A 22,981-nucleotide genomic window follows, 5' to 3' on the forward strand; every position below is an offset into this window, starting at 1 on the left:
TAGGGCAGTGGAGTTGAAGTAGGTCAGTCATAATCTCACCGAATGACACAACAGACTTGAAAAGATCTATGGCCTTACCCCTTGATCCTACGTTCTAATTTTCTAAAAAAAATAATCTGCTAACATTCACCATGAAGGATCACCCATTAATTAAAACTGCTTAGTCAATTGTATTTTAAAAGCTATAATGGATTGATTTCATTCAATTTTCCAAGAACCATCTGGTTAGAAATCTACCTTCTCCCCTTACTGATTATTGGACCAATGGAAATGAACTGACTTGACAAAAGACAAATTATGTTGACTGCAATTACCTTCACCTGATCAGGTTTCCAACATTACAAGAGTCACCAAAATTCTAGGGTTAAAACTCCATTTACTTTACCTCAACCAATTAATAGTCAAAGCAAATGTTATGTACCGAAGTTTGTGAAATATGATGTAGTCCAAGTAACTCCTATAAATTAAGCTCTTTATGCTTCTAGTTAGTAGAATTAATATCCCTCAGGAGCACAGACTTAGTAAGTTTGAATTCAACTTCATGTCCAAAGCTCATTAACAGTGTCTTACTGGGTTAGATCCATTCCTTTCAGCTTTTCAACTTCCTGCTTATGTTTTTCTTCAAATTCCTTTGCTGCTTCCTCCTATATAAAGTAACAACAGTATCAATACAAGGTATTTAGAAGGATGCTGTACACCTGGAATGCAACATTCCTAATCATTTCCTCAAATAACTCTTGGAGATAAATTACCTTTAAGTGATGTTTACTTGTTTTAAGGATAGTTAACTAAAGCAATGCACATTTATTCTGAATCAAATTTATTATTCCAAGTATTCACTCAGACTTATCATTTCTAGGATATAGTAGTGCTGGTCTAATGGCAATTGGCAGTTGCACCTCTGATAAGAAGATTATACAGATTATGGATTTGTAACTGTTTTAACCAAACATGGTTAAATGCATTTCTTGATAATGAATCAATATAAGACTAAAAATTGACCAAAGTTTCTTGGGCTTATTTAGAAACAAATGGTAATATCAAGAAGGAGGCAGTTGTGTCAATCACCTCTAATGTATATAACTGTTGTATTATAAAAAGGCGGGGTTTGGGGGCATGCATAGGACCGCAGATTGGACTGATCACCAATAGAGATGAACCCAAAGGGATCACTCTCTGACTGATTGCAAGTATGAGATGCATTCAGAGTCAATGAGAAACGCATCCAAGTTGAAGTTACAATTAAAAGTTAAAGCAGTGCCAGATTATATTAGAGTGCAGAGGCTACGTCAGTATATGACATACTGTAATATTTTACATCATTTAATATTTTGTCACTTGTAATATTTTAATTATATTCTGTGTTATGCTTTAGATTGCTTGTAATAAGCTTTTAAAAGACTTATATCTCAACGTTGTGCTGCTCTGCCAGACATAGACATAGAGTTATACAGCATGGAAGCAGGCCCTTTGGCACAACTTGTCCTTTCCAACTAAGATGCCTACTTAAGCTCATCCCATTTGCCTGCATTTGGCCCATATCAGTCTAAGTCTTTCTCATTCATGTACCTGTCTTTTAAAAGTTGTAATTGCACCATAAAACCAAAGCCATATATTTAACCTTATTTTTAAGTCTCTACAATTAGATGAAAATACAGTTAAAAAAAATCACAAGTTTGATTTACTGTGTATAAAACTATTCCTATACAAGTCAGTCTGCCCATACCAGATCTTCAGATAGGGATTTGACTGTAGGTTCCATGACTATCTCCTTCGCAGAAATCATTTGCTGTTCCACATCCTTCTCCAGGATGCGATTGAAGAGCTAACACACAGGAAAACATGAAGTCATTATTTTCCCAAGAATTTTTCAACCACAATTATTCTGGCATACATGTCATTTTGCTCATCAGCTTGCAGATCACAGATCATTTCAAATTACATATTTTAGATACAATACTTTCAATTTAAAGATAGTATAAACAAAGATGTGACATTATACATAAGTTGTTAATTGACACCGTAATTTCAGTAAATACCAATACATTTAAGAGCATCACTTTCTGTTTTCTCTAATTCAGGGCATTACAGTACAACTAATACAACTAATTATCTTAATTGAAAAGGAATGGGTAACCCAAACAAACTTTATTCTGGCAACCACCATCAAAATAGTCTGCCTAATGCTAACCTGTCTGCACTTTATAATTTGTTTAATATCCTGTAGAGCTAGAACTTCACATGTATAATTTAAAATATATCATATCTATGAACATGCAAGTCAAATACAAGCTTTTGACAAGTATTAATCATAATCAATTTTGCTCCAATGTGACAATGTCAGTCATAATGTGATAATATTTCAATTATACTGTTCTGTAGAAGGTTCTGCAATTATAATGTTCTTCCTACAATTAAGTACAAAGAGCAATGTTTATCGAATGATTCAGTTACCTGGACAACTTTGCGGATTAATCGGTTGAAAAGACCCATTAATTGACTACTTGGAAGATCAATTTCCTTCTCGAGCTGGTCAACAGACTTGTGTTGAAGTCCAATACCTAACAGTAATGCCTTAAAACAAGATGAAACCACAGGTGAATTTAAACTCTTGATAAGTTATTCTTCCATTAAACTTTTCATTTTACACCACCAATCACAGAAGTGGAAATTATTAGTAACTGCTAATTTGTCAAATTTGCTGAAAATGATTTCTGTAATAACTGTCAAAATCATTATCTAAAAACTTAAAAGGCCCTCCAGCAAGAATTTACCCTGATGTGTATATATACACATACTGTGGCATAGTACTGTGTCATTCAGAACAGCTGAGTCCAGGTTTAATCCTAGATTTCCACTTATTGCAGCCAAAACAGCCCTCATTATTGTACGGACAACGTATGGAATAAAAGGATCCCACCTATCATCTTTTACTCATTGATTGTTCTCTTGTGAAATGTCAAAAACCTGCCATCATATAGGGGAATTGAGTCCCATGGAAGTCACTGACTTAGAGATGATGACAGGGGAAATGGGGAATAGACAAAAATTCAAGAAAATAAAACCTCCAGATGAATAATCCAACAAGTTTAATACTTGAAGAAAATTAGCTGAACAGCAGAGGGGTGACAGGTCAAGTGTTCATAATTTCATGAAAATCCTGTGTTGATAATAATCCATGATATGATCCAGGAAAATAAGATTGAGGGACAAAGTAGTGTTATCGATATTATCACAAACCCCCAAAGAGAATGGCTTTCATTAGGATTACAGCCCTTCAATGGAAAACACAGAGGGAAGAAAATACTTTGAATATATATTTTTTTTAGATAAATCAGCATTTCCTACTAAATATTACCATTTTAAACCATGAACATTTACTTGCTGACAATCACTTGAAGGCCTAATCACATACAAGTTATGAGAAGGCCTCTTGATCCCTCCTGCCTGCTCAGACATTTAATATCATGGACAATCTGATTGATTGTAACTTCATCTCCAGTTCGAATCTATCCCCAGTAATCTTTCACCCCAATTTGCTTATCTGTCTTAAAAATATTCAAAGACGCTGCTTCCACCACCTTACAAGGAAAAGAGACCGTTACGGACGAGGTTACTATTGGTGAATGTCCCTTGACAATAGAGTGTGTGTGTGTGTGTGTGTGTGTGTGTGTGTGTGGCGTGGTTACGTCAACAGAAGATAAAGGACGTAATGACGTTTTTGAAGCAGTCAGTCGGAGGGGAGGGGGGGGGGGGAGAGAGGGAGAGACAGACAGACAGACACCAGCCTGCTAGTCTCTATCGATGGATGAAAAACAGTAACTGTGCCTGTCACTACAATCCATGTATGGATTTTTTGGAATAATCCAGTGGAGTCCACTTTGTTGTTAACCTGTAGAGGGAAACAGGTATTTGAGTGGACGGCCACGTCTCGGATGCCTTTCGGGGTGGCAGATACTTCGGAACATAGCAGTGGACTCCACTTTGTCGTTAACCTGTAGTGGGAAACAGGTACTTGTGTGGACGGCCACGATTCGAGTGCCTTTCGGGGTGAGGCAGATGCGGTGGAGTGGTCACAGCTGAGTAAACACTGAGGTGTCGTATGAGTTCCAAAGTGGAACATTTGGATTTCGTAATTACTCTCTATTTTCTCTCTACGTTTTGTCTTCAGTCAACGGTGGTTGTTGAAGAAGCCTTTGCTCACGTTTCACCTTTTGGCTTGCTGAACTGAACTTTAAGAACTATTCCTGGACTTGGAGTTTGGGAATTTGCCACACACACACTACGAGTTTAGTTTTTGGGGTTAATGTTTAAGATTTAACATTTTTACTTCTAACATTCTAACATTTTTACTTTTATTTTTCTTATTATCATAAGTAGTTATTAATAAAGTAGTTTTGAACACTGATACATGACTCGGTGTGTTTCTTTTGTTGCTGGTACGTAAGAAGACTCAAAAACTCAAAAGAATTCCGATCACCCCATCCTAAAAAGGTGACCCTTTATTTCTAAAACAGTGACCCCCTAGACCCCTTCCACCACAATAAGAAAAATCCCCTCCGCATCCACCTCACACCCCGCCCTCCCCCCTTCTATGCTTCAATCAAGTTCTCCCTTACTCTTCTCAATTTCAGCAGGTACAAGGCTAGGCTGTCCAACCTTTCCTCAGAAGACAATTCTAGACAATAATCTGGCAAACCTTTACTAACGTCAACTGATATCTGTTAAAGGATTCCAAATTCCTACATCCCCTAGATACAGAAGGTAGGTATGGCTGGCTGTTATGGCCCAACCAGTGGTTTATACAGCTGTAACATAACCTCTATCTGTTTGAACCCAAGTGATTTTGAAATGAAGGCCAAAATTCCATTAGCCTTTCTGAATATTTTCTGATACTTTGATGATGTACATGAATCCCCAAGTTTATATTGACCTTTTCTATTAATATCTCTTTGATAGTTAATAGTGCTTACAATGCCACCAAATATCCTTGTATCATTGGCAAATCTGGATATTTTGATTTCTATCTCATTATCAGTCCCTTACATAAACAGTGATTGCTGTGGCTCCCACAGAGATTCTTGTGGGACTCCAATGATTCCATCCTGCCAATCTGATGATCAGCTAATTTCTTCACAAGGTCAAAAACTGCCTTCAATCACATTATTTTCATCTTTAGTTAAGGGTCTCCTGTGAAGGACTTATCACATCTTCCAGAAATCCATACAAGCATACACGGACAATCCCCTGTATACCTACGTTAATCACCTTTTCAATAAATATTCAGCTAGATTCTAAATCCACGATATAATGGGCCAGAATGTCCAATCCAACTTTTATCGTCTCTTAACCCTAAACTAATGGCTGCAATATGCACTGCCCAGTAAAGAATCTCTGATGCAACAACTGCTGGATGATGAGTGGAACTTTCCAGCCCAATCTCTCTTCGATCAACTTAAAATTACCAACATATTCCATTGCTACTAGACACCAGTTATTTTCCAACAGCAGACATTAGTTTAACTGTTCTGGAATTCCTAGCCTCCTGCTTACCACCTTTCTTAAACAGTAAAGTGACATGCACAATTTCCCAATCTGAAGGAATATCTCCCAAATCAGGAGAATTTTGGAAAATTATAGTAAGGGCAATATTCTTACTTTCTTGTTTTAAAATCTACAATGGAAACTATCCAATTGCAGGGAATGTCATTCTTTAATTCAATTAGTTTTTCTTCCGTTACTCTTACTTTTATGTTAATTTTGTCAGCTAATCAAAGTATTTGAGTCTAAGAGTCATCTTTTAATACAAATACTGTAAACAAAACTGTCCTGCAATAAAAAAAAGTTGTACCACAGAAGGGAAATATGAGAGAAAGAAGTGAGTTAATAGACTAGAGCCAAGTATCTTAATCGAGCACACAGACACAATTACCAATGCAGGATAAAAACTTGAAAGGGAAGGTGTGGAAAAGGGAAAAAAGCTAAGAACCAAACTAACCAAAGCAGACAAATAGCATGATTTAAATAAAGTGAACATGTGGAATGGAGAACAAATGCAGAGAGGGCAGGGGAGAATTGAGAGTGGGAAATGACAGAAAAGCCTTTCTTTTCTGTTACTTCCACATTTGTTGCTTTATTCACCGATGAGTTTTGTTCCACAGCACCCAAGTGAATCATTGGACAAGTAATAGACAATCTGAGTCACAATTCAATCAATAGAAAGTCATACTCAAAGTAACTGCCCCAGAGTTTTGTTTAAAGATTATCAAGCTTCCCTGTTTGTGCTCGTTCACAGAAAGAAGTGTAAGTGCTTCGTACCTTAGAAAGAATTGATGGAAAATCTAATTAGGTTGGAGAATCCATTAAAAAATAGAAATACTGGCTTTAAAAACTGAATGATGTCAAATAACATGAACACAACGCAAAAGCTGAAAACTAGTGTAATACGTACAGACTGTGCAACAGATAACGAGATATCATCAAGCTGGTTCAAAAAGTAGAGCTGAGAAATGCAAGGGATCATATCCATGATTAGGTGGTAGTCCACCATGTTCCGTGAGTACATCTCCAAACGTTTCAAATCATATGGTGTAAATTTGGTTTCCAGCTGAGATCTGCTTAGTGCTGAGAGAAAAGTAGATGAATAAAAAATTGCATATAAAGATTAACTTTATTGCATTGGCCACCACAGCATCAAAAGTGCAAAACAGAAAATATGAAATTTAAAATCGATCATTTAAATTCCAAGATTACTCTGCATCCTGGAAAATTTTCTTGGTAGAGAAGGGTGACAACTTTATTAAATTTTAAAATGAAGTTCTGGTATTAGTACCAGTGGGCCGAGCAGTAAACCAGTAACACTGAACTCCATATTAGAAGATTCATAAGAGAACATTAATGACTGCGTAGGTCGGTACAAGGAGCATTTGACTGTACGAGATGCTAATGGGAGCATGGAAAGGGTGGGAATGCAATTGTTCCCATATATTCCTATAACTGACTATTATGGGTAAAAGGATGTGGCAGAGGTTGAAGTAATGACCTTTAAAAATAAGTAACAAGTTAATAATCCATTTTAAAATGTACTGTGGAAATTATTTTGAAATGTATAACTTGTTGAAAAAAGCACAAAATGACCACTATGAACAAGTTAAAAGGTTCAACAGTTTTATTTTAAACTGCTATGTTAATTGTCATGTAGTTGAGGTTTGTCTTAATTTTGCACTTATGTTATTGTTAAACATTGGACAGAGTCATTGTGGAAAAAATTTAATACAGATAGTGAGAAGTAAAGGCCATCAAGCTCATTCCTCTGGAAAACAGCTACTATTTAATCTTTCGAAACTCTAAAACCACATATTGAACCTGGTGTTAAACCAAACATTCAAACTTCGAATGAATAAAAACTCTCAAGATACTTTTAAAATGTTTTGATTCATTTAAATTCCGTCACAATGTCCTAACCAGCTGAAATATTCTGGGTTATCTTCATCCAATGTAATTAACTATTTATAGATTTCAAACAGATTTACCCCTTGTCTCTCAAAATTAATTTGAACTAAAGCCCATTTTCCTTTGGAATCTTAACTCCTGCTGTTCTATGGATTCTGCCCAAGTACAATCAACTGTGCATTTTCAGAAAAATAACACACAGTAGATTTAATAATTTCTTCTTTTAGAAGAAACTTATGAATACTAACTTGCCCTTGAGCCACTGGTGCAAAAATCTGCTAAAAAATAGCAACATCCTGCTCAACTTCTGAAATGTATTTCTATAGACTCCAAGCAAATTTTGAGAGTGGATGTGCAGGCAACCAAAGATGAGTTGTTAACTCACATTGTTACCCACTCAAGTAAACTTCAGTGAGGCATTTAAAAAGGTGACAAATTATTGCACATAAACTGATCATACCAATAGCTTTCCACTGTTGATATACAACAAACTATTCCTCATCACTTGCATCAAAGTTCTAAAGTAAGACAACCCAATAATATCTACATTGTTGTTTAACTTATATAATTTGTAGCAACTACCCTATCACCAAAATTATATTCTAACTTGTATTCACCTGCTATGATTTTGCTTGTCACTGCACTTATGAAACATATTTTTCATGAACAAAATACCCAGTTGGTTACTTACATTGTTTTGATTCCTCTTTCATGTTTTTATTCTGAAGAATATTCAGTGCCACTGAGGGAGGGAAATTACTGAACTGGTAGCCCAGGAGAGACTGGAACCGTCTTCGGAAATCTGTCTCGAGACAATTGCAGATTTATTCATATATTTGCACATTCAACCAGATTGTTTCAATTATGCTTCCCTTTAAAATATTACTTTGCTTTTCAAATCACACTTGCCGTGATTAAGAACAAGAATTGTTTGTGCAACTAAGATAACACTTTACGTCAACTGAATGACTTTCTATTCACTGGTTGAGAATGAAAATGACAAACTATCTGGTTCGGCTTCTATCCATGAACTGAAATGTGTATTTGCAAATGTGCAAGGAAATATAAATGAAAAACACTTCTGATTTGAAGTTGGGATCTTTGAATATTACCACACAAACACAAAATACTTGTGTGAAATTCCTGTGCTACTTTAACAGTGAGTATTGTGAACACAAGCAGGATGATTAAACAAGTCGAGAAGATCTTCCAAGGGGACAATGCAGTTGAAGCAGAAGAACCCATGAAAACTAAGTCAATTGAAATTGGTTATCACTGATCAAAAACTAATTGAATAGCAGACAATCATCCAGAGGGGAGGAAGAGAGGGACGGTGCAGGAGTACTCCTGGAATGTGCCCACTCACTCACCAACTGCTTTTTAATGTAAACACTGCTGAGACTAACAACATGTCAAAGAAGTGCAGTTCAAAGAATGGCACCATGGATTAAAGGAATGATCAGGGTGGGGTTGGGGGGGGGGGGGGGTGGTGGTGATTCACAATAGTGATGGAACAAAGGAGTTATAGGTGACTAAATAGCTGGAAGACAAGTTCTTCCACAACTACTGACACAGCTTCCTAAGTTTTTGAGTAAAGAACATTAAGAGGGGACAGAACATTTTGCAATGCAAGTAGTGTAGTCAGAAGTCACCATCCAAGTAGATATCAAAGACAAAAGGAAAAGTGGACAAGGTCCTATAGTCAGAGTTTCAAGAAGTAGAGGTGACATTTTAAAATAGGAAGACATCAAAAGGTATCAATCCCAGTGCTATAAGTCACTGAGTATGAGAAGATGCTAACATATGGCTGTAGAATTGGTACTGGAAGCTGGGTATCTAATTCCAAGGTATACCTGAACGGTGCTTGGTGAAATGTCCTCGTGGAACAGTTATTTAGTGTTGGTTTGGATGGACACTAGGGTAAAGCATTCCAGCACAAGAGTAAAGAATAAATCAGAAATAGTACAGTAACTCTTGATAATCAGGCATCCTCAGATTTTAGGTGATGCCAGAATGGCAGATTTTAGACTATTGTACATTATTCCTATTGATGTCCCAATTCACTTTTTTTTAGATGTACTGTGTAAAATAGATTCTTCAGTGAACCAGGTGAATTCAAAGGAAGCATGAGAAACAGGGTCTCAGTGCTCTTAAAGGGAGCATGGGAAATGGGATCCCAGTGCACTCAAAGGGAGTGTGGGAAAACAGGGCCCCGGTGCGCTCAAGGGGAGCATGAGGAACGGGGCCCCATCAAGCTCAGAAGAAATGTGGGAAATGGGGCCCCAATGCGCTCAAAGGGAGCGTAGGAAAATCACTCAGTCAGCCAGATGCCATACCATCCAGAGTTCTGAACAACTGGATGGCAGATTATCAGAGTTTTACTATAATCAGAACAGAAGGCAAATGACAAGCAGTTGAATGTGAATTTTGAGTGCTTGTTTAACAATGACTGTAGAAGGCAAATAAGGACGATGAGTTGCATACATATGGCTATGATTGAGAGGGAATAACAGAAAACTGGCTTAAAGAGGGGAGAATTAGGAATGCAATTTATTTTTTTGTGTACTAACAAGGCAACAATCAGAATTTGCTACCACTTTATAGATCTAATGACTTTCGTATTTCCTCAGAGTACTTACTGAAAGTCCTGAACCTGCCGTCAGTGATATGCCATGAGCCAGCAGGCTATGATCCAGTGGTACACTTATTAGAAAATGCAGCAAGAAAGTGAGAATTAAGGTTAATCACCCAACATTTATATTATGAACTCACCACTGAATTACACCCAGGTCCAAAGGGGCACAAGGGGGTTAAGAAGGTTTCTCCTTGAAAGGAAAGGCATAGCTCAGGGAGCCTCGGGTCAGAGTATGGTCATTTAAAATGACTTTCAGAAAGGTTATTAGTTTAAAAATATCTATAAATATTTTCAGTAATTTTCATAAAACATACACTGGCCTGTCAATTTAATATGCTTGTTCTAAAATGTTTGAATTATGGCGAGAGTTTTTTTTTGAATATTTTTAACATTTATATTTCTTTGTCTTTGATTATTTTTGAATATCTCAGAAATATTTGTAGTGCTTCATAACAAATTAAGTTCAAGCTATCCCTGGGAGCATGAATTAACTAAATGTCCATTTTTTTGTTTAATTTTGTGAGGGGATTTAGTTTTGGCCATGTCACATTTATACCATCAGGAGCTTACAACACAGAAGGTCCTGCCACCAAGAATCCTCCCATTATTTCCCATGCTCCCACAAGAAGGATCACTATAGCTTAGATTATTTTCTTTCCCCCTGGAGATTAGCATCACACCAACTGCAAAGTCAGAAAGGTTGAAAAGAGAAAGGAAGTGTTAAAAGCAATTAAAATACCTACAATAGCACTGGACAGGGATCATGCAATAGAGATCAAAGATCATATTTGGTAAGAATAAAAGACCAAAAGAGGAGCTACTATACCAGTAGAAATATATTCTATACGACCAATTAGTCAGTTGAAGGTGAAGAAACAGGTTACAAGCAAATAATAGAAAGGTGCAAAACTACAGAGTAGTGAAAGTGGGATGGTTCAATTATTCCATTGATGTGAAAATAATGTAAAGTGGAAGGGGAGAGGGGAAGAAATTCCTAATATCCATTCAAGGGCATTTTCTTGGTCTGTATGTTTGCAGTCTAAAAGGAAGCAAGTAATACTGGATCTAGTTTTGGTGGAATAAGGTTCGTCAGGTGAAACGTACTTCAGCAGGACAGTATTTAGAAAATGGTGATCATGATATTCTTAGTTAGAGAAACAGACAGGTAACAATCAACAATTAAATTATTCAAAAGGAGGAAGGTTGATATCAATGAACTTAAAAGGAACTTTGTCCAGGTACATTGGAATGAAAAAATGGTAGGCGAAGCATTTAGTTTGTTCCTCTTTCTATTGAAAAATAAAAAAAATCAGGACTATATAGTAAAACCAGGGAAGTGAGTCTGGTCCTCAGTCAAAGAAAAGCCTCAGGCACATGTGCTGAATGGCTACCTCCCATGCTGTATCACAATAGATGGTAACCAATTTAAAATTAACAGATCAATGTCACTATTAAAGTTAAAAGATGGAGGCAACTTAGAATCACATAAGCTAATATTTCAAATCCCCAGTCATGAATTTGCTGTTGTATTATACCTGTCCAGTAGGCATGGAGCCAGTTCTTTTGTGCAGTTTCCACAAACTCCTCCTCATTCAATATTTTCAACATGATACAAGAATGTTCACCAGTCAAATCATTCTGCAATTAACCACAAAAGCTTCACTAACAGCTGCAACTTGCCTACATTTTCAAATGAACAGCTACATTATAGCATACAAGTTCTGGTTTCTCAAACCTTCAAAAACACAGTTGTTGAATGGTATATATTTAATAAGGTAAATGCAAACTCTTAGCTATGAATTCATGTAATGTTTAACAAGGTTATTACTTAGGGAATGAGTAATCACTGTAAAGTTATAAACTTCTGATACAGATATTTAATCAACCTTGATGTTTTAGCACTACCAGCCATAACCTCTCACTAATACAAGCTAACCTTCAATCTCATTTGTTTTAAATTATGAGAGGTTACATAGATCTATGCCCTGAAATTTAGGTGGTTAAGGAGATTTGATCCATAAGGGAATTGATTTAAATGAAGAGAAACTATAGGACTAGGGATCACAGTCTAAAATTAGAGTTGGTCCTTTCATATTCACATTCAAAGCAGAAGCAGTTTGTAACATTCTTCTGCAAAAAGCAATTAATATTTAAATATAAGATTGTTAACCACGTATGTTAAGGCAAACAAGACAAAAGCCATGCTCTCTCTGAATGTTGAAATGGGATCCAAAGGCTAAATAGCCCACTTCTGCTTTTTTACTTCTTTACTTTCGCTCAAGCCCACTGTTAAACTATGAACATCCTTGCCTCACTGAAGGTAATTCTAAGAAGATATGGAGGAAGATACTTGAGTGCAATCAGCTTGCAATGTTATTTGCTATTAAGCTTTATGGATTGAGACCTTGGCTACTGGAACAACTAACCTTTATAGATGTCTGAAAAAGATAGCATGGTTATTAATGTAGCTATACACTGGTGTAATTAATAATAACGTATATCACTGCAACCCTATATATCTGTTGTACTTATCAGTTGTAAGGCTCAACCATTTTAAAGATTACTATCACCAAATTGCTTGATGAAGGAGTTGAACCAAACCAAATCTATTATGTACAGGTTGATTTCACAGTTAACAATCTGATTGATGAAGCAGGCTAGTCAAAGCAAATCCATAATGTAGAATGTCCAACTTTATAGTCTTTACCACATCAACAAATATTATCTTAAATCTCTTTAAATGCATGTTGCTTTGGAACAAAGCAACTTCAATCAGGAAAGGTGAGAGAAATCATTTCACAGAAAATTTTATTTTCAAGGAAGGTTTGCTATCAAAGGCTAGAACTTAGCAATAGGTAAATTAATCAGGGTAGGATAAATCAAATAAACTGCATATGCTGGAAATCTAAATAAAAACTAAAAGTGCTAGAAAAACTCAGGTCAGGCAGCATTTATGGAAAGAGAAAGAATTCTGACAAAAGGTCACAAACCCAAAACATTGATTGTTTCAGATAGTGCCTGATCTGCTGAGTTCTTCCAGCATTTTCTCTTCTTATTCCAGGTAATTATAGACCTATTAGTTTAAAGCAAATGGTAGTGAAATCATTGGAAAAAATTATCAGGTACAGGATTAATCTACATTTGGAAGCATTGGAATTGATCATGGATAGTCAGCACAGATTTATTTATGGAAAATCTTGCCTTACTGATTCAATTGAGTTTTTTTGGAGTTGTAACTAAACATATTAATCCAAAAATTAGATCCAATGGTATCCAAGGCAAGATGGCAATTTGGATCCAAAATTTGCTCGATAGCACGAGAAAGTGGTTGATGGGTGGAAGTTTGCTTTTGTGAATGGAAGCCTGCAGTGCACCACAATAACTGGTGTTGGAATACTTGCCGTTTGTTATATTAACAACTTTGATGTCGATATAGGAAGTATAATTAATCCGTTTGCACATGACACAAAAATTGGTGGTGCTGTTGACAGTGCAGAGGGTAGTCTCTGGCTGCAGATAGATAGTGATCAGTTGGTAAACTGGGCAGGGCAATGGCAGATGTAATTTAATCCTGGTAAGTGTGAGGTGATGCATCTAGTAAGGGAAGGACATGTACCATAACTGGGAGGGTCCCAGAGAGCATTGAGGAACAAAGGGACCTTGTAAAAACATTCTCAATTAAAAGAACTTACAGGTGTTTGTCTTAGATATACAGGAACATATCCAGCCCTCTTCCAGAACCTTGAAATAGAAGTTCACATTTAAAAATTAGTTATACCTTGCCTAGAAACCACTTGGTAAAAACTTCTGAATTAACTCTCATCCTCCTCCAAAGGCTATCTTAGTATTTTTTCTTTTATCCCTTAATGAAAGATACATTCTTAAAAATTACATTTGTATGCTTCCACCAATGCCCTCTATCAGTGTTTTTTTTCAAAGTTCATTTACAAGATGTGACAACAGCTGACAGGGCCAGTATTTACTGCCCAACTCCAATTGTCTTTGAGAAGGTGGTGGCCAGTCACTGCCTTGAACTGCTACTGTCCTTCTGGAGGTGTTCCTACAGTGTTGTTGGGCAGGGAGTTCAAGGGTTTAGACCCAGCAAGATGAAGGAACAATATATTTCCAAAGTCAGGACAGCGTGCAACTTGGATGAGAACCCACAAATGGTGATGGTGCACTTGTCCTTCTTGCAGGTAGAAGTCATGGGTTTAGGAGATGCTGTCAGGGTGGGAAGGCACAATTTATTTTGTAAGTAGTACAGCTGGTGCACCACTGGCAAAGGAAATTAATTTTTAGGGAGGCCAGTCAGATACAAATCAAATGAACTGCTTGGTGCTAAACAGTGTTGACAATACTGCACTCATTACTTTGGAATTAAACTCTGATCCATGTATAGGCCAAAGTTGTAATGAAACCTGAAGCTGAATAGCACTGATGGAACTTAAACAGCATTAATGAGCAGATTACTTGCAAGTATTGCTTGATAGTGTTGCTTTGCTGATGAATAAGTAACCAGACTGGATTCACCTAATTTTTAATGGAGAGAACATAACTCAAGAAAATACTAGCACAAATGCAGTAGAGCTTTAGATCTCCATAAGTCATGGCCATAATTTGCTAGCTGGTCCAATACCACAGTACATATTTGCATCCTACCAAAGTGGTCTCACATCACTCACTAACCAGTGGAATGCCAACATTGCTACAAATTCCAATACCATTAATTTACCAGCTAATATTTTAATTTGATTAGAAGCACTCTTTGCTCCCCCTCTGATTATACTTTTCGTTTAAGTTAGTCAGCCAAAAGAATGTTATGAAACTTATCAAGGGCTAAGAAAATTAGAGCAATGACTGTAAAGTTGAAGGTATCACCACGCAAAACTCACCCAAGGGTCGACATCATGCTGTTATCTGCCATTGAGCCACCACAGAAGGGATTTTAAGTGGTGTACAGGGAAAGTAATTGACAAACAGTAATCAAGTGTTTATTCGTAAAACCCACAAGTTAATAGGACCTTGAGGTTACTCTGGATCCAAATCAATGTGTACAACTTTGAGTAGACCAAGATTTCTTTTTATTTTATTTGCTGGTGGACCCATATTAAAGTACTGGATTACTGAGCTTGAAACATCTGCTATTGCATGCAGGTACTGCCACCTGAAAGACACCACCTTGGAGCACTATTCTGCTGATAGAAAATAATTGAGCCTTAATGGAAATAAAAAAGGTTCATCTGGATGACCTGGCATTTAAACTGGCTAAGTTCAGTTGCTGCTCCAAAGCTGTCCCTCATTCTAATGAATATCTCTCATTCTAATGAATACTGCATCCCTCTTTGACAGGAACACAGATACATTCCTACAATTCTTGCATGCATTTTCCTATCCAACTTTAATTATTAACTCATTCAAAGGCCTACTGCTCTGGAATGAGAAAAGGTTGTTGAAGGTACTTTTTGAGAGTTTGTATTTAGTAGATCACATGGTCAATAATCCAGCACAGATACTAGTAAGTTATAAAATAAATTCTGTATTAGGAAAATTGAAAAATCAGAAACAAAAATAGTAAACACTGAAAATTGCTCAATCAGCACTCTGAAGAGAAGAGAGATTAACGTTTCAATCAGAAACCCGTTGCCAAAATCCAATTCTGGTCAAGGATTTCTATCCAAAATCCATAGAAAGCAATTTTTGGCAGTTTAAAAGTTATTCATTTCAGAATACAATTAGTAAAGCTTTTTTTTGAAAACTGTTAACATTAATACATCTTCTTTTGGAAAATACAAAGCTCTTAATTTATGTAAGAAGTCAAATAGGAAGGGAAACATTTTAAATTCCTAAAAATAACTAAAGATACAATCAGTGAAAGGAATAAATGAAACAAGCCAAAATACCTACAAAAAGACAGCAACAAAATATTTTAAATTATCTGCCCTGAAAATGAACAGACATTGTAACTTACTTCAGCAGCTGTGGCGTGAGCCCATAAGATACTCCCAGGTAGTCAAGTTTCTCTGCTGGCCGTTCACTGAGCTTCAGTAGTAATGGTGGCAAGTCTCTGCGTGGAGTCAAGCTCTCTTCCAGTAAGCTTACAGCCTGATATAGAAGGATTTTAATACAATATAAATCAGGATTACTGTATCCTTTTATCACCGTATCACAGGGTCATCATGAAAACAAGTTTTTGTGAATCAATAGCGTTTCACTTGAAAAATATACTTCTTCCAGCACTAACTTTAAATAATTTATCCTAACAGGAAAATGGATTAACAACAACTATCCAAAGTATCATGCTATACACACACATTATAGCACAGTAAAGTAGGGAAAAGATGCTGCAATTTAGGAATGTTGATCAAATTTGGAAATCTCCTCCACCCCAAGTTATTTGGTTCTCTGATTCTTGATTACAATTTATCCCTCTACTACACTGGTGATTGTCATCCAGTAACTCCCGATTTTGAATTTTCTTCCAAAATTATTGTCTCTTGTCTTATTATCTCCTTTCCAAAGTTTCTTAACATGACTATGTCTTCAGCTGGTCTCCAAACTTTTTTGCTTCCTTTACAGCAATCATTTCTCCATTCTAGTAAGTGTGTCAGCATCTTTGCGGTAATGAACATTAACTAAATACAAGTGGCTACAAGGTAACTGAAAGAAACATAATCTACAATAACACTGCACATCTATACTAATGTAAAGTGACAATATGTTGTATTAGCTACTAAACATTTATAAACGTTCAAAGAAATTTTCAGGTATAGCAATTTAGTTCTATCAGGTACTGTCTTCAGCTTCTGAATGAATAACATTAAATTCCTTTAACATCATTTGTAATTCTAAACTCTATCCTTCCATACCTCACTGCTGACAGTGGTTATTTCGGTGGATTTATGGCACTCTTGCTCTTCCAGACAAGGAAATTTTCCTTCATAATACATTTGTAGCAACTCAATTGCTCGGCTTCCGTATCCCATCTGGCCATACGATCATAGAAAAAGCATTATAGAAATAATTTTGATTAGTGAAAACAATTAAAATTTAAAGTGTACAATTGAGATACTAGTATCAAAAAACTAAGAATTTAAACTTCCTGTTTAAAAAAGTTTATACAAGAATAATCTGCTTAAGTATTTTCTTGAACTGTCTTTGAACAGATACTGAATTGAAACTCAATCTAATTAATGGGTGGGCTCAGCTCAATTCTCAAAAGCTTGATTCTAAATACAAACAAACCACTCATTTGCTTACATACATGAAGTTCATTTGTGGGTGTGTAGCATTATTACATGAATGATATACCAAGTTAAACATATTGCAGCCATTGGGAAAGTTTTAATGCAGTCCTCACTGATGTAATAAAATAGTTTAGACTGAAAAGACCGAGGGGAAAAATTTTCATAAAGAAACAAGACAAAACTATCACAGGGAGCTACAAAAACACCGATGATTGGTCTTATGATACAAGTAGGGAGTGTAATTTGTTTTTCATAAAAATCATTAATTTACATGATGTAAACTCACAAGCGTGTATGCACTATGCCACATCTGCATGATATGTTACTGTAAAAAAGTGACATTCCCAACTCAATTTTCAAGAATCAATACCTTAGCTCAAATCTCCAACAACTAAGGGTTCAGTATGTTATCAAAGCACAAAAACATTTACAATAAGTAGCAGATTTTGAGACTAGTGTACAACCAAGTCAATGAAAGTACTTGAATACTACTTTCAGAAAAAGAACTTTATTACCCCTTGGTAATCTGGATGTACCGCAATTCTGACAACACGTCCTCCCGATAAACTTCCAAAGTCAGGATCCTGAAACTGTTAACAAAAAGGATTCAGTTTACTAAAGCATCCATATTATCAAGAGATGGTCCACTCCATACTTTTATTGGTTTGAAAGTTGCAGGAAGATGATCCAGTGAAACAACATGAAAATACCCCTTTATACTGTACAGCAAAACAGTTTCTTCCAGTAATCATACTTCCCAATTATTTAAGAGTGCAGTTTACAGCACCCCTAGTTGATGTATTCAAAGAGGTAGAATTAGGGAACGTTGAGGGAAAAGGAACTTGAACATACTCAGTATCACATCCATTTGATCAATGTTAGGTCATTAGCTAGCAGAGCACAGCAAAGGATGACATTGAAACCCCACCTAAATTTCCAGGAAACTTACCTTTGTAACCAATGGGATTATGTGTACAGAGGATTAAGAACATCAATAATGGTGTAGTTTTTGATTTAAACAACCAGACTTGCATGCACTCATCAGATAAAACTATTAATCTGCTATATTAAGTTTTTTGCAGCCTACCAAATGATACACTTAAGCACTATAGATATGTGATGTCCAATGTACTACATGCTTGTGTGGTATCTTACTTGCTCTGACACAGTCCAAGGAATGAGATCTCCAAATGCTTTCTTCCCACGAGAGAGGCTGTTCATTACAGACTGACTGGAGATTTCTCCCTCAAGGGCCACCTGGCAAGAACAAAGTAAAAAATGAATAATTCCTGTGCGAGTTCATCAGGAGGATTTTTAGATGTGGGATTTGAAGCATCTCTCATGATACCAACATTCATTCCACCATGCCAACTAAATGGATTATATCTAAGGAGCAGCACTCTTTGGTGAGTCACATTCTCTGAACGGCTTGAAGACAGCCCAAATCACACCATTTATCTTTGACCTTGTGATTGAAAGTATGCATGTTAAAGACACTATTATCATCAGGCCAGCTGTATATGCTGTGCAGGTGTAACTCATAATAGCAAATGAGAACTAATGCCAAAAATAATTTACATTACAGCATAGTAGCATAGCTAGAACTGCTGCCTCACAACACCAAAGACCTGGCTTCGATTCTGACCTCCATGCTGTCTCTATGGAGTTTACACATTCTCCCTAGGTGCTCCAATTTCCTCCCCATCTCAAAGACAGCCAGGTAAGCTAACTAGCCATTATGAAATTGCCCCAATTAAGTGTTAGAATCTGGGGGGAGTTGTTGGGAACCTAGGAAGAATAAACTGTGATTTGTGTAAATGGGTGGTTGTTGGTTGGTGTGGACTCAGTAGGCAGAAGGGCCTGCTTCCATGCTGTCACTCTATCCTGACCATACAGATGCAGGAAGCCATTTATAAAGCTAATCACTGCCATCATTAACTGCAAGGATCACCTTTAGAGTACCAGTAGCATTGCAGCAAGGAACTTTACATTCACATTCTTTAAGTCTAGCAATATAGTGTCATACAGCATGGAAACAGGACCTTCAACCCACCCGAGTCTGCACTAATCCTACATTGACACTAATCCTACATTAATCTTATTTTATTCTCCCCACGTCCTCATTAACTCCCCTCAGGTTCTACCACTCACCAGGAGGAATCACAATGGCCAAATAACCTACCAACCCACACAATTTTGGGATGTGGGAGGAAAGCGGGGCACCCCAGAGGAAACCAGTGCAGTCACAGGAAGAACTCACGGTCAGCACTGGAGGTCTGGATTGAACCTGGGTCACCAGCATGGTGAGGCATTGGCTCTGCTAGCTACACCACGGAACTTTACATTCACATTCTTGAAGTTCATCATCAGCTGAATAGACTTAAAAATAGTAAACAATATTAGTTACCTTGTGATAAGCCCACCCGAATCCATAATCACATCTCTAACTCATAAACATTGTCACCCATTTCAAGACACACAAGGAAATCAGGCACTCAGCCAGAAAGCATAACAATGCTAATGCATCTCTTTGCTACCAACCAGGACCAAGTAAGTCAGCTACCAAATTTTAATGTATTGCCTAATTTCCAAGTACAAAGGCCAATTGTAAATAAGCAACAGGTTGCACATTCAAATCAGCTATTAAAAAAGCAATCCAATGCTATACCAAGCTGACTCTCGCTCATATATTATTTACTATCCCTATATCCCTTTGGAATTCTCTACTTTAGGGGACCGTCAATGCGTACACTCAAGGATAAATGACAAATTTTGGTTGCTCAGTGAAACAAAAGGTGTGGAGATTGGGCAGGGAAGTAGGCCGGGAGATACATGATCAGCTGTGATCATATTAAATAGCTGAGTAAGCTCAAAGGGCCAATTGGTCTACTCCTGCTTTAATTTTTTAAATGATAAGCAGCCACATCCCTTTTATATTTTCCCAAATTTTCAACACCAGCAACACTTAAATATATTCTGTTCCTGTCTCCTATGAATTCTCTGTACAAGCTCCAATGTAGGCGAGTTTGTATACGAGGATTTGAACAGGATAAACCATCTAAACACAGACAACTGAAGATGGTCTAGACTGCAGCACTATCCTTAATGTTTAAGTGTAGGCTCAGTGACCTGACATGCACATTACCTGAATGACAGCAAGTACTTCTGGCAACGAATTCTGAGTAGGCTGCACTGGGGGCAGCAAGCAGAAAAGATGGTGAGCTGGAGCATCAGAAAGTAACTGAAGGTCATTAGGGGTGTTCTGTGGAGATATCATAAAAGACAATTCAAGCAAACAACTTCCACAAAGTGAAGAATTAACATATCCCATAAGTATAGAAGAATATTCCAAAGAATTATACATATCCTCCCCAGTATGTTTTAAGAATGTACTTGTTGAAAAAAATACTGATATTTCAACTTTACTTTGAAAATTCTAATCAATTACAAACAAGACCTGAACTTATATCAAGTTATGATAGTTTAAAAGTTTATCCATTTTCAGGGAAAGTAGAGCATTGTTAGAAAGTATCAACATCAGGTTGTAAATCATTGTTTTACCTTATAATGGGATGCCACATATAGAGACATCAATCGCTGTAGGAAGGCTTCAGATGCTTTGTGGTAACAGAAAAGTGTGTCTCTGTTCACATAGTAGCTTTAACACGAGTTAAGGCAAGAAACTATGATCTTATTTACAGTAAAGATTATCTCAGTGACTGCTCAAATATCAAATTCTTAGTGCTCAAACTACAGAGATAGCCCATGGAGCCAAAAAGCCTTGGCAAGACTTGCCACTCTCTGTAATTTCAGTTGCATAAATTAACAGCAACTTTGCTTTTACTAAACATGCCACTTGTCCCTCTCCAAAGTGTGCAAGACAAGGCACAAAGTAGGTCCAATATTAATAAGGAATGTCAGTTTCGCAATTTTCATTTTGAAGTGGTGTTGCTTAAAGTGCTTCCCACAACATCTTGCATAAATAAGGAATTATTCATGTAATTTAAGTAATGTTCAGGCATAAATCATAAGACAGTACACCTTCTGTAGAAATACCTTCACGTTAAAGCTTTTAAGTGATGACCAATATTCCTACACCAGATTCAAAAATAGTCCAGGATTGGGACAATTTAGGCTACACTGTACACAAATATAATTTTCATATATTCTTGAATATTCATGTCTTTTCTAAACCAATATTTTGAGATCTGAAAGGACTGAGAAATAATACACAAAACATCATGTATTGTTTCCTTACACACCTTGCAAGTAACTGGAACTCAAATTAGATAAGTTTTAAAGAATGTACAAATATATATTATAGATTAGGTTGATAATTTGAACTCTGAAAGTTATTAACAAAAAACAAAATTCATGAGAATATACAATAAAGGGGAGAAGATTGAGTGGGGTGGAGTAACAAAGGGACTTAAGAATGAATGTCCAATGATCTTTAAAGATAACAGGACAGGTGGTTAAAAGGACAAATGCAATGTTTTTCTTTATTAGCTGAGGCATAAAATATAAAAGCAGGGAAGTTACATCTGTGTATAACACTAGTTAGACCACAGCTTGAGAACCACATACCGTTCTGGTCAACACATTTCAGGAAAAATGTATTTTTACAGGAGAAAGTGCAGAGACAACTTATGAGAATATTGCCAGGATTGGAAAGTTGCAACAATAAAGAATGGATAAGTTACCATGGCTTTCTTTGGAACAGGGGGAACTGAGAGATTTAATTGAGGTGAATAAAGACACCTAGACAGAATAAATGGGAAGGGCCCATTTCTTTTAGCAGGAGTCAAAAACCAGGGGAAACAGATTTAAAGTAATTGGTAGAGGGATTCAAGCAGTGATGAGGAAAAACATTTCCAGAAGTGACAAAGATCCAGAACTCGCTGCTTAAGAGGGTTGAAGACACAGAAATTCCCATGAGTAACTAAAAAAAATACTTGGATGTGTAAGGCTGTGGAATGCAGAGCTACAGACCTAGCACTGGAGGGTAGGATTAAGCTCAGTGATTCCTTTTCAACCTACGTGCACACCATAGGCCGAATGCCCTCCATGTCATAAATTTTCTAAATATTCAGCAAACCAGATAACCTCTGTGGAAACAGGAACAGTGTTAATGGTTCAGATTGATAACCTTTCATCAGAACAGTAAAACCCTAAATAGTTGGAGATAAAACAAATTTGAAGATGCAGAGTAAGTGATGAGGAGGAGGAAAGAACAAAATGGGAAGGTTTGTAATACGGCAGAAAATACAAGGATAACTGTAATAGGGAATAAAAGGTCATGCTGGAAGTGTGAAAGCAAAATAGTTGCTGGAGGAATGTGGAGTGAATGCTGGAAATCTGAAATAAAAATTCCAGAAATGCTGATTAACTAAAAGTACTTAACGTTAAGTCCAGAAAGCTGTAATATGCCATGTTGGAAGATGAGATGCTGTCCCTTGAATTTTGTTGGAGAGCGTTGGATGCCAATACAAAGAAGTCAGGGTGGAAGTGAAACATAACTGAGCTGATGGTCAACTAGATGTTTGGAATTCTGCTTTCAAACAGAAGTACTGCACGGTCACCCAATCTGCAATTGCTTTACCCAATGTAGAGAAGACTACATTGTGATATTGAATACAATATAAAATCT

At 36.7% G+C, this 22,981-nt stretch overlaps 1 protein-coding gene across 1 annotated transcript in view; it reads right to left on the reverse strand.

The window, feature by feature from the left end:
- nat10 (N-acetyltransferase 10) overlaps positions 1 to 22,981 on the reverse strand; it is a 55,942-nt gene that overhangs the window by 1,911 nt on the left and 31,050 nt on the right. The window contains exons 15-27 of the mRNA XM_052029525.1: positions 20,893 to 20,989; positions 20,477 to 20,593; positions 18,487 to 18,588; positions 17,847 to 17,921; positions 16,954 to 17,070; positions 16,056 to 16,189; positions 13,780 to 13,828; positions 11,623 to 11,725; positions 8,144 to 8,254; positions 6,452 to 6,624; positions 2,455 to 2,574; positions 1,727 to 1,825; positions 571 to 644 (exon numbers count right to left, since the gene is read on the reverse strand). Coding sequence (XP_051885485.1) covers positions 571 to 644; positions 1,727 to 1,825; positions 2,455 to 2,574; positions 6,452 to 6,624; positions 8,144 to 8,254; positions 11,623 to 11,725; positions 13,780 to 13,828; positions 16,056 to 16,189; positions 16,954 to 17,070; positions 17,847 to 17,921; positions 18,487 to 18,588; positions 20,477 to 20,593; positions 20,893 to 20,989 — 1,371 coding nt within the window. The remainder of the gene's footprint in view (positions 1 to 570; positions 645 to 1,726; positions 1,826 to 2,454; positions 2,575 to 6,451; positions 6,625 to 8,143; positions 8,255 to 11,622; positions 11,726 to 13,779; positions 13,829 to 16,055; positions 16,190 to 16,953; positions 17,071 to 17,846; positions 17,922 to 18,486; positions 18,589 to 20,476; positions 20,594 to 20,892; positions 20,990 to 22,981) is intronic.

The sequence above is a fragment of the Pristis pectinata genome, chromosome 14 (assembly GCF_009764475.1).
Source record: "Pristis pectinata isolate sPriPec2 chromosome 14, sPriPec2.1.pri, whole genome shotgun sequence".
In the NCBI taxonomy this organism is placed as follows: domain Eukaryota; kingdom Metazoa; phylum Chordata; class Chondrichthyes; order Rhinopristiformes; family Pristidae; genus Pristis; species Pristis pectinata.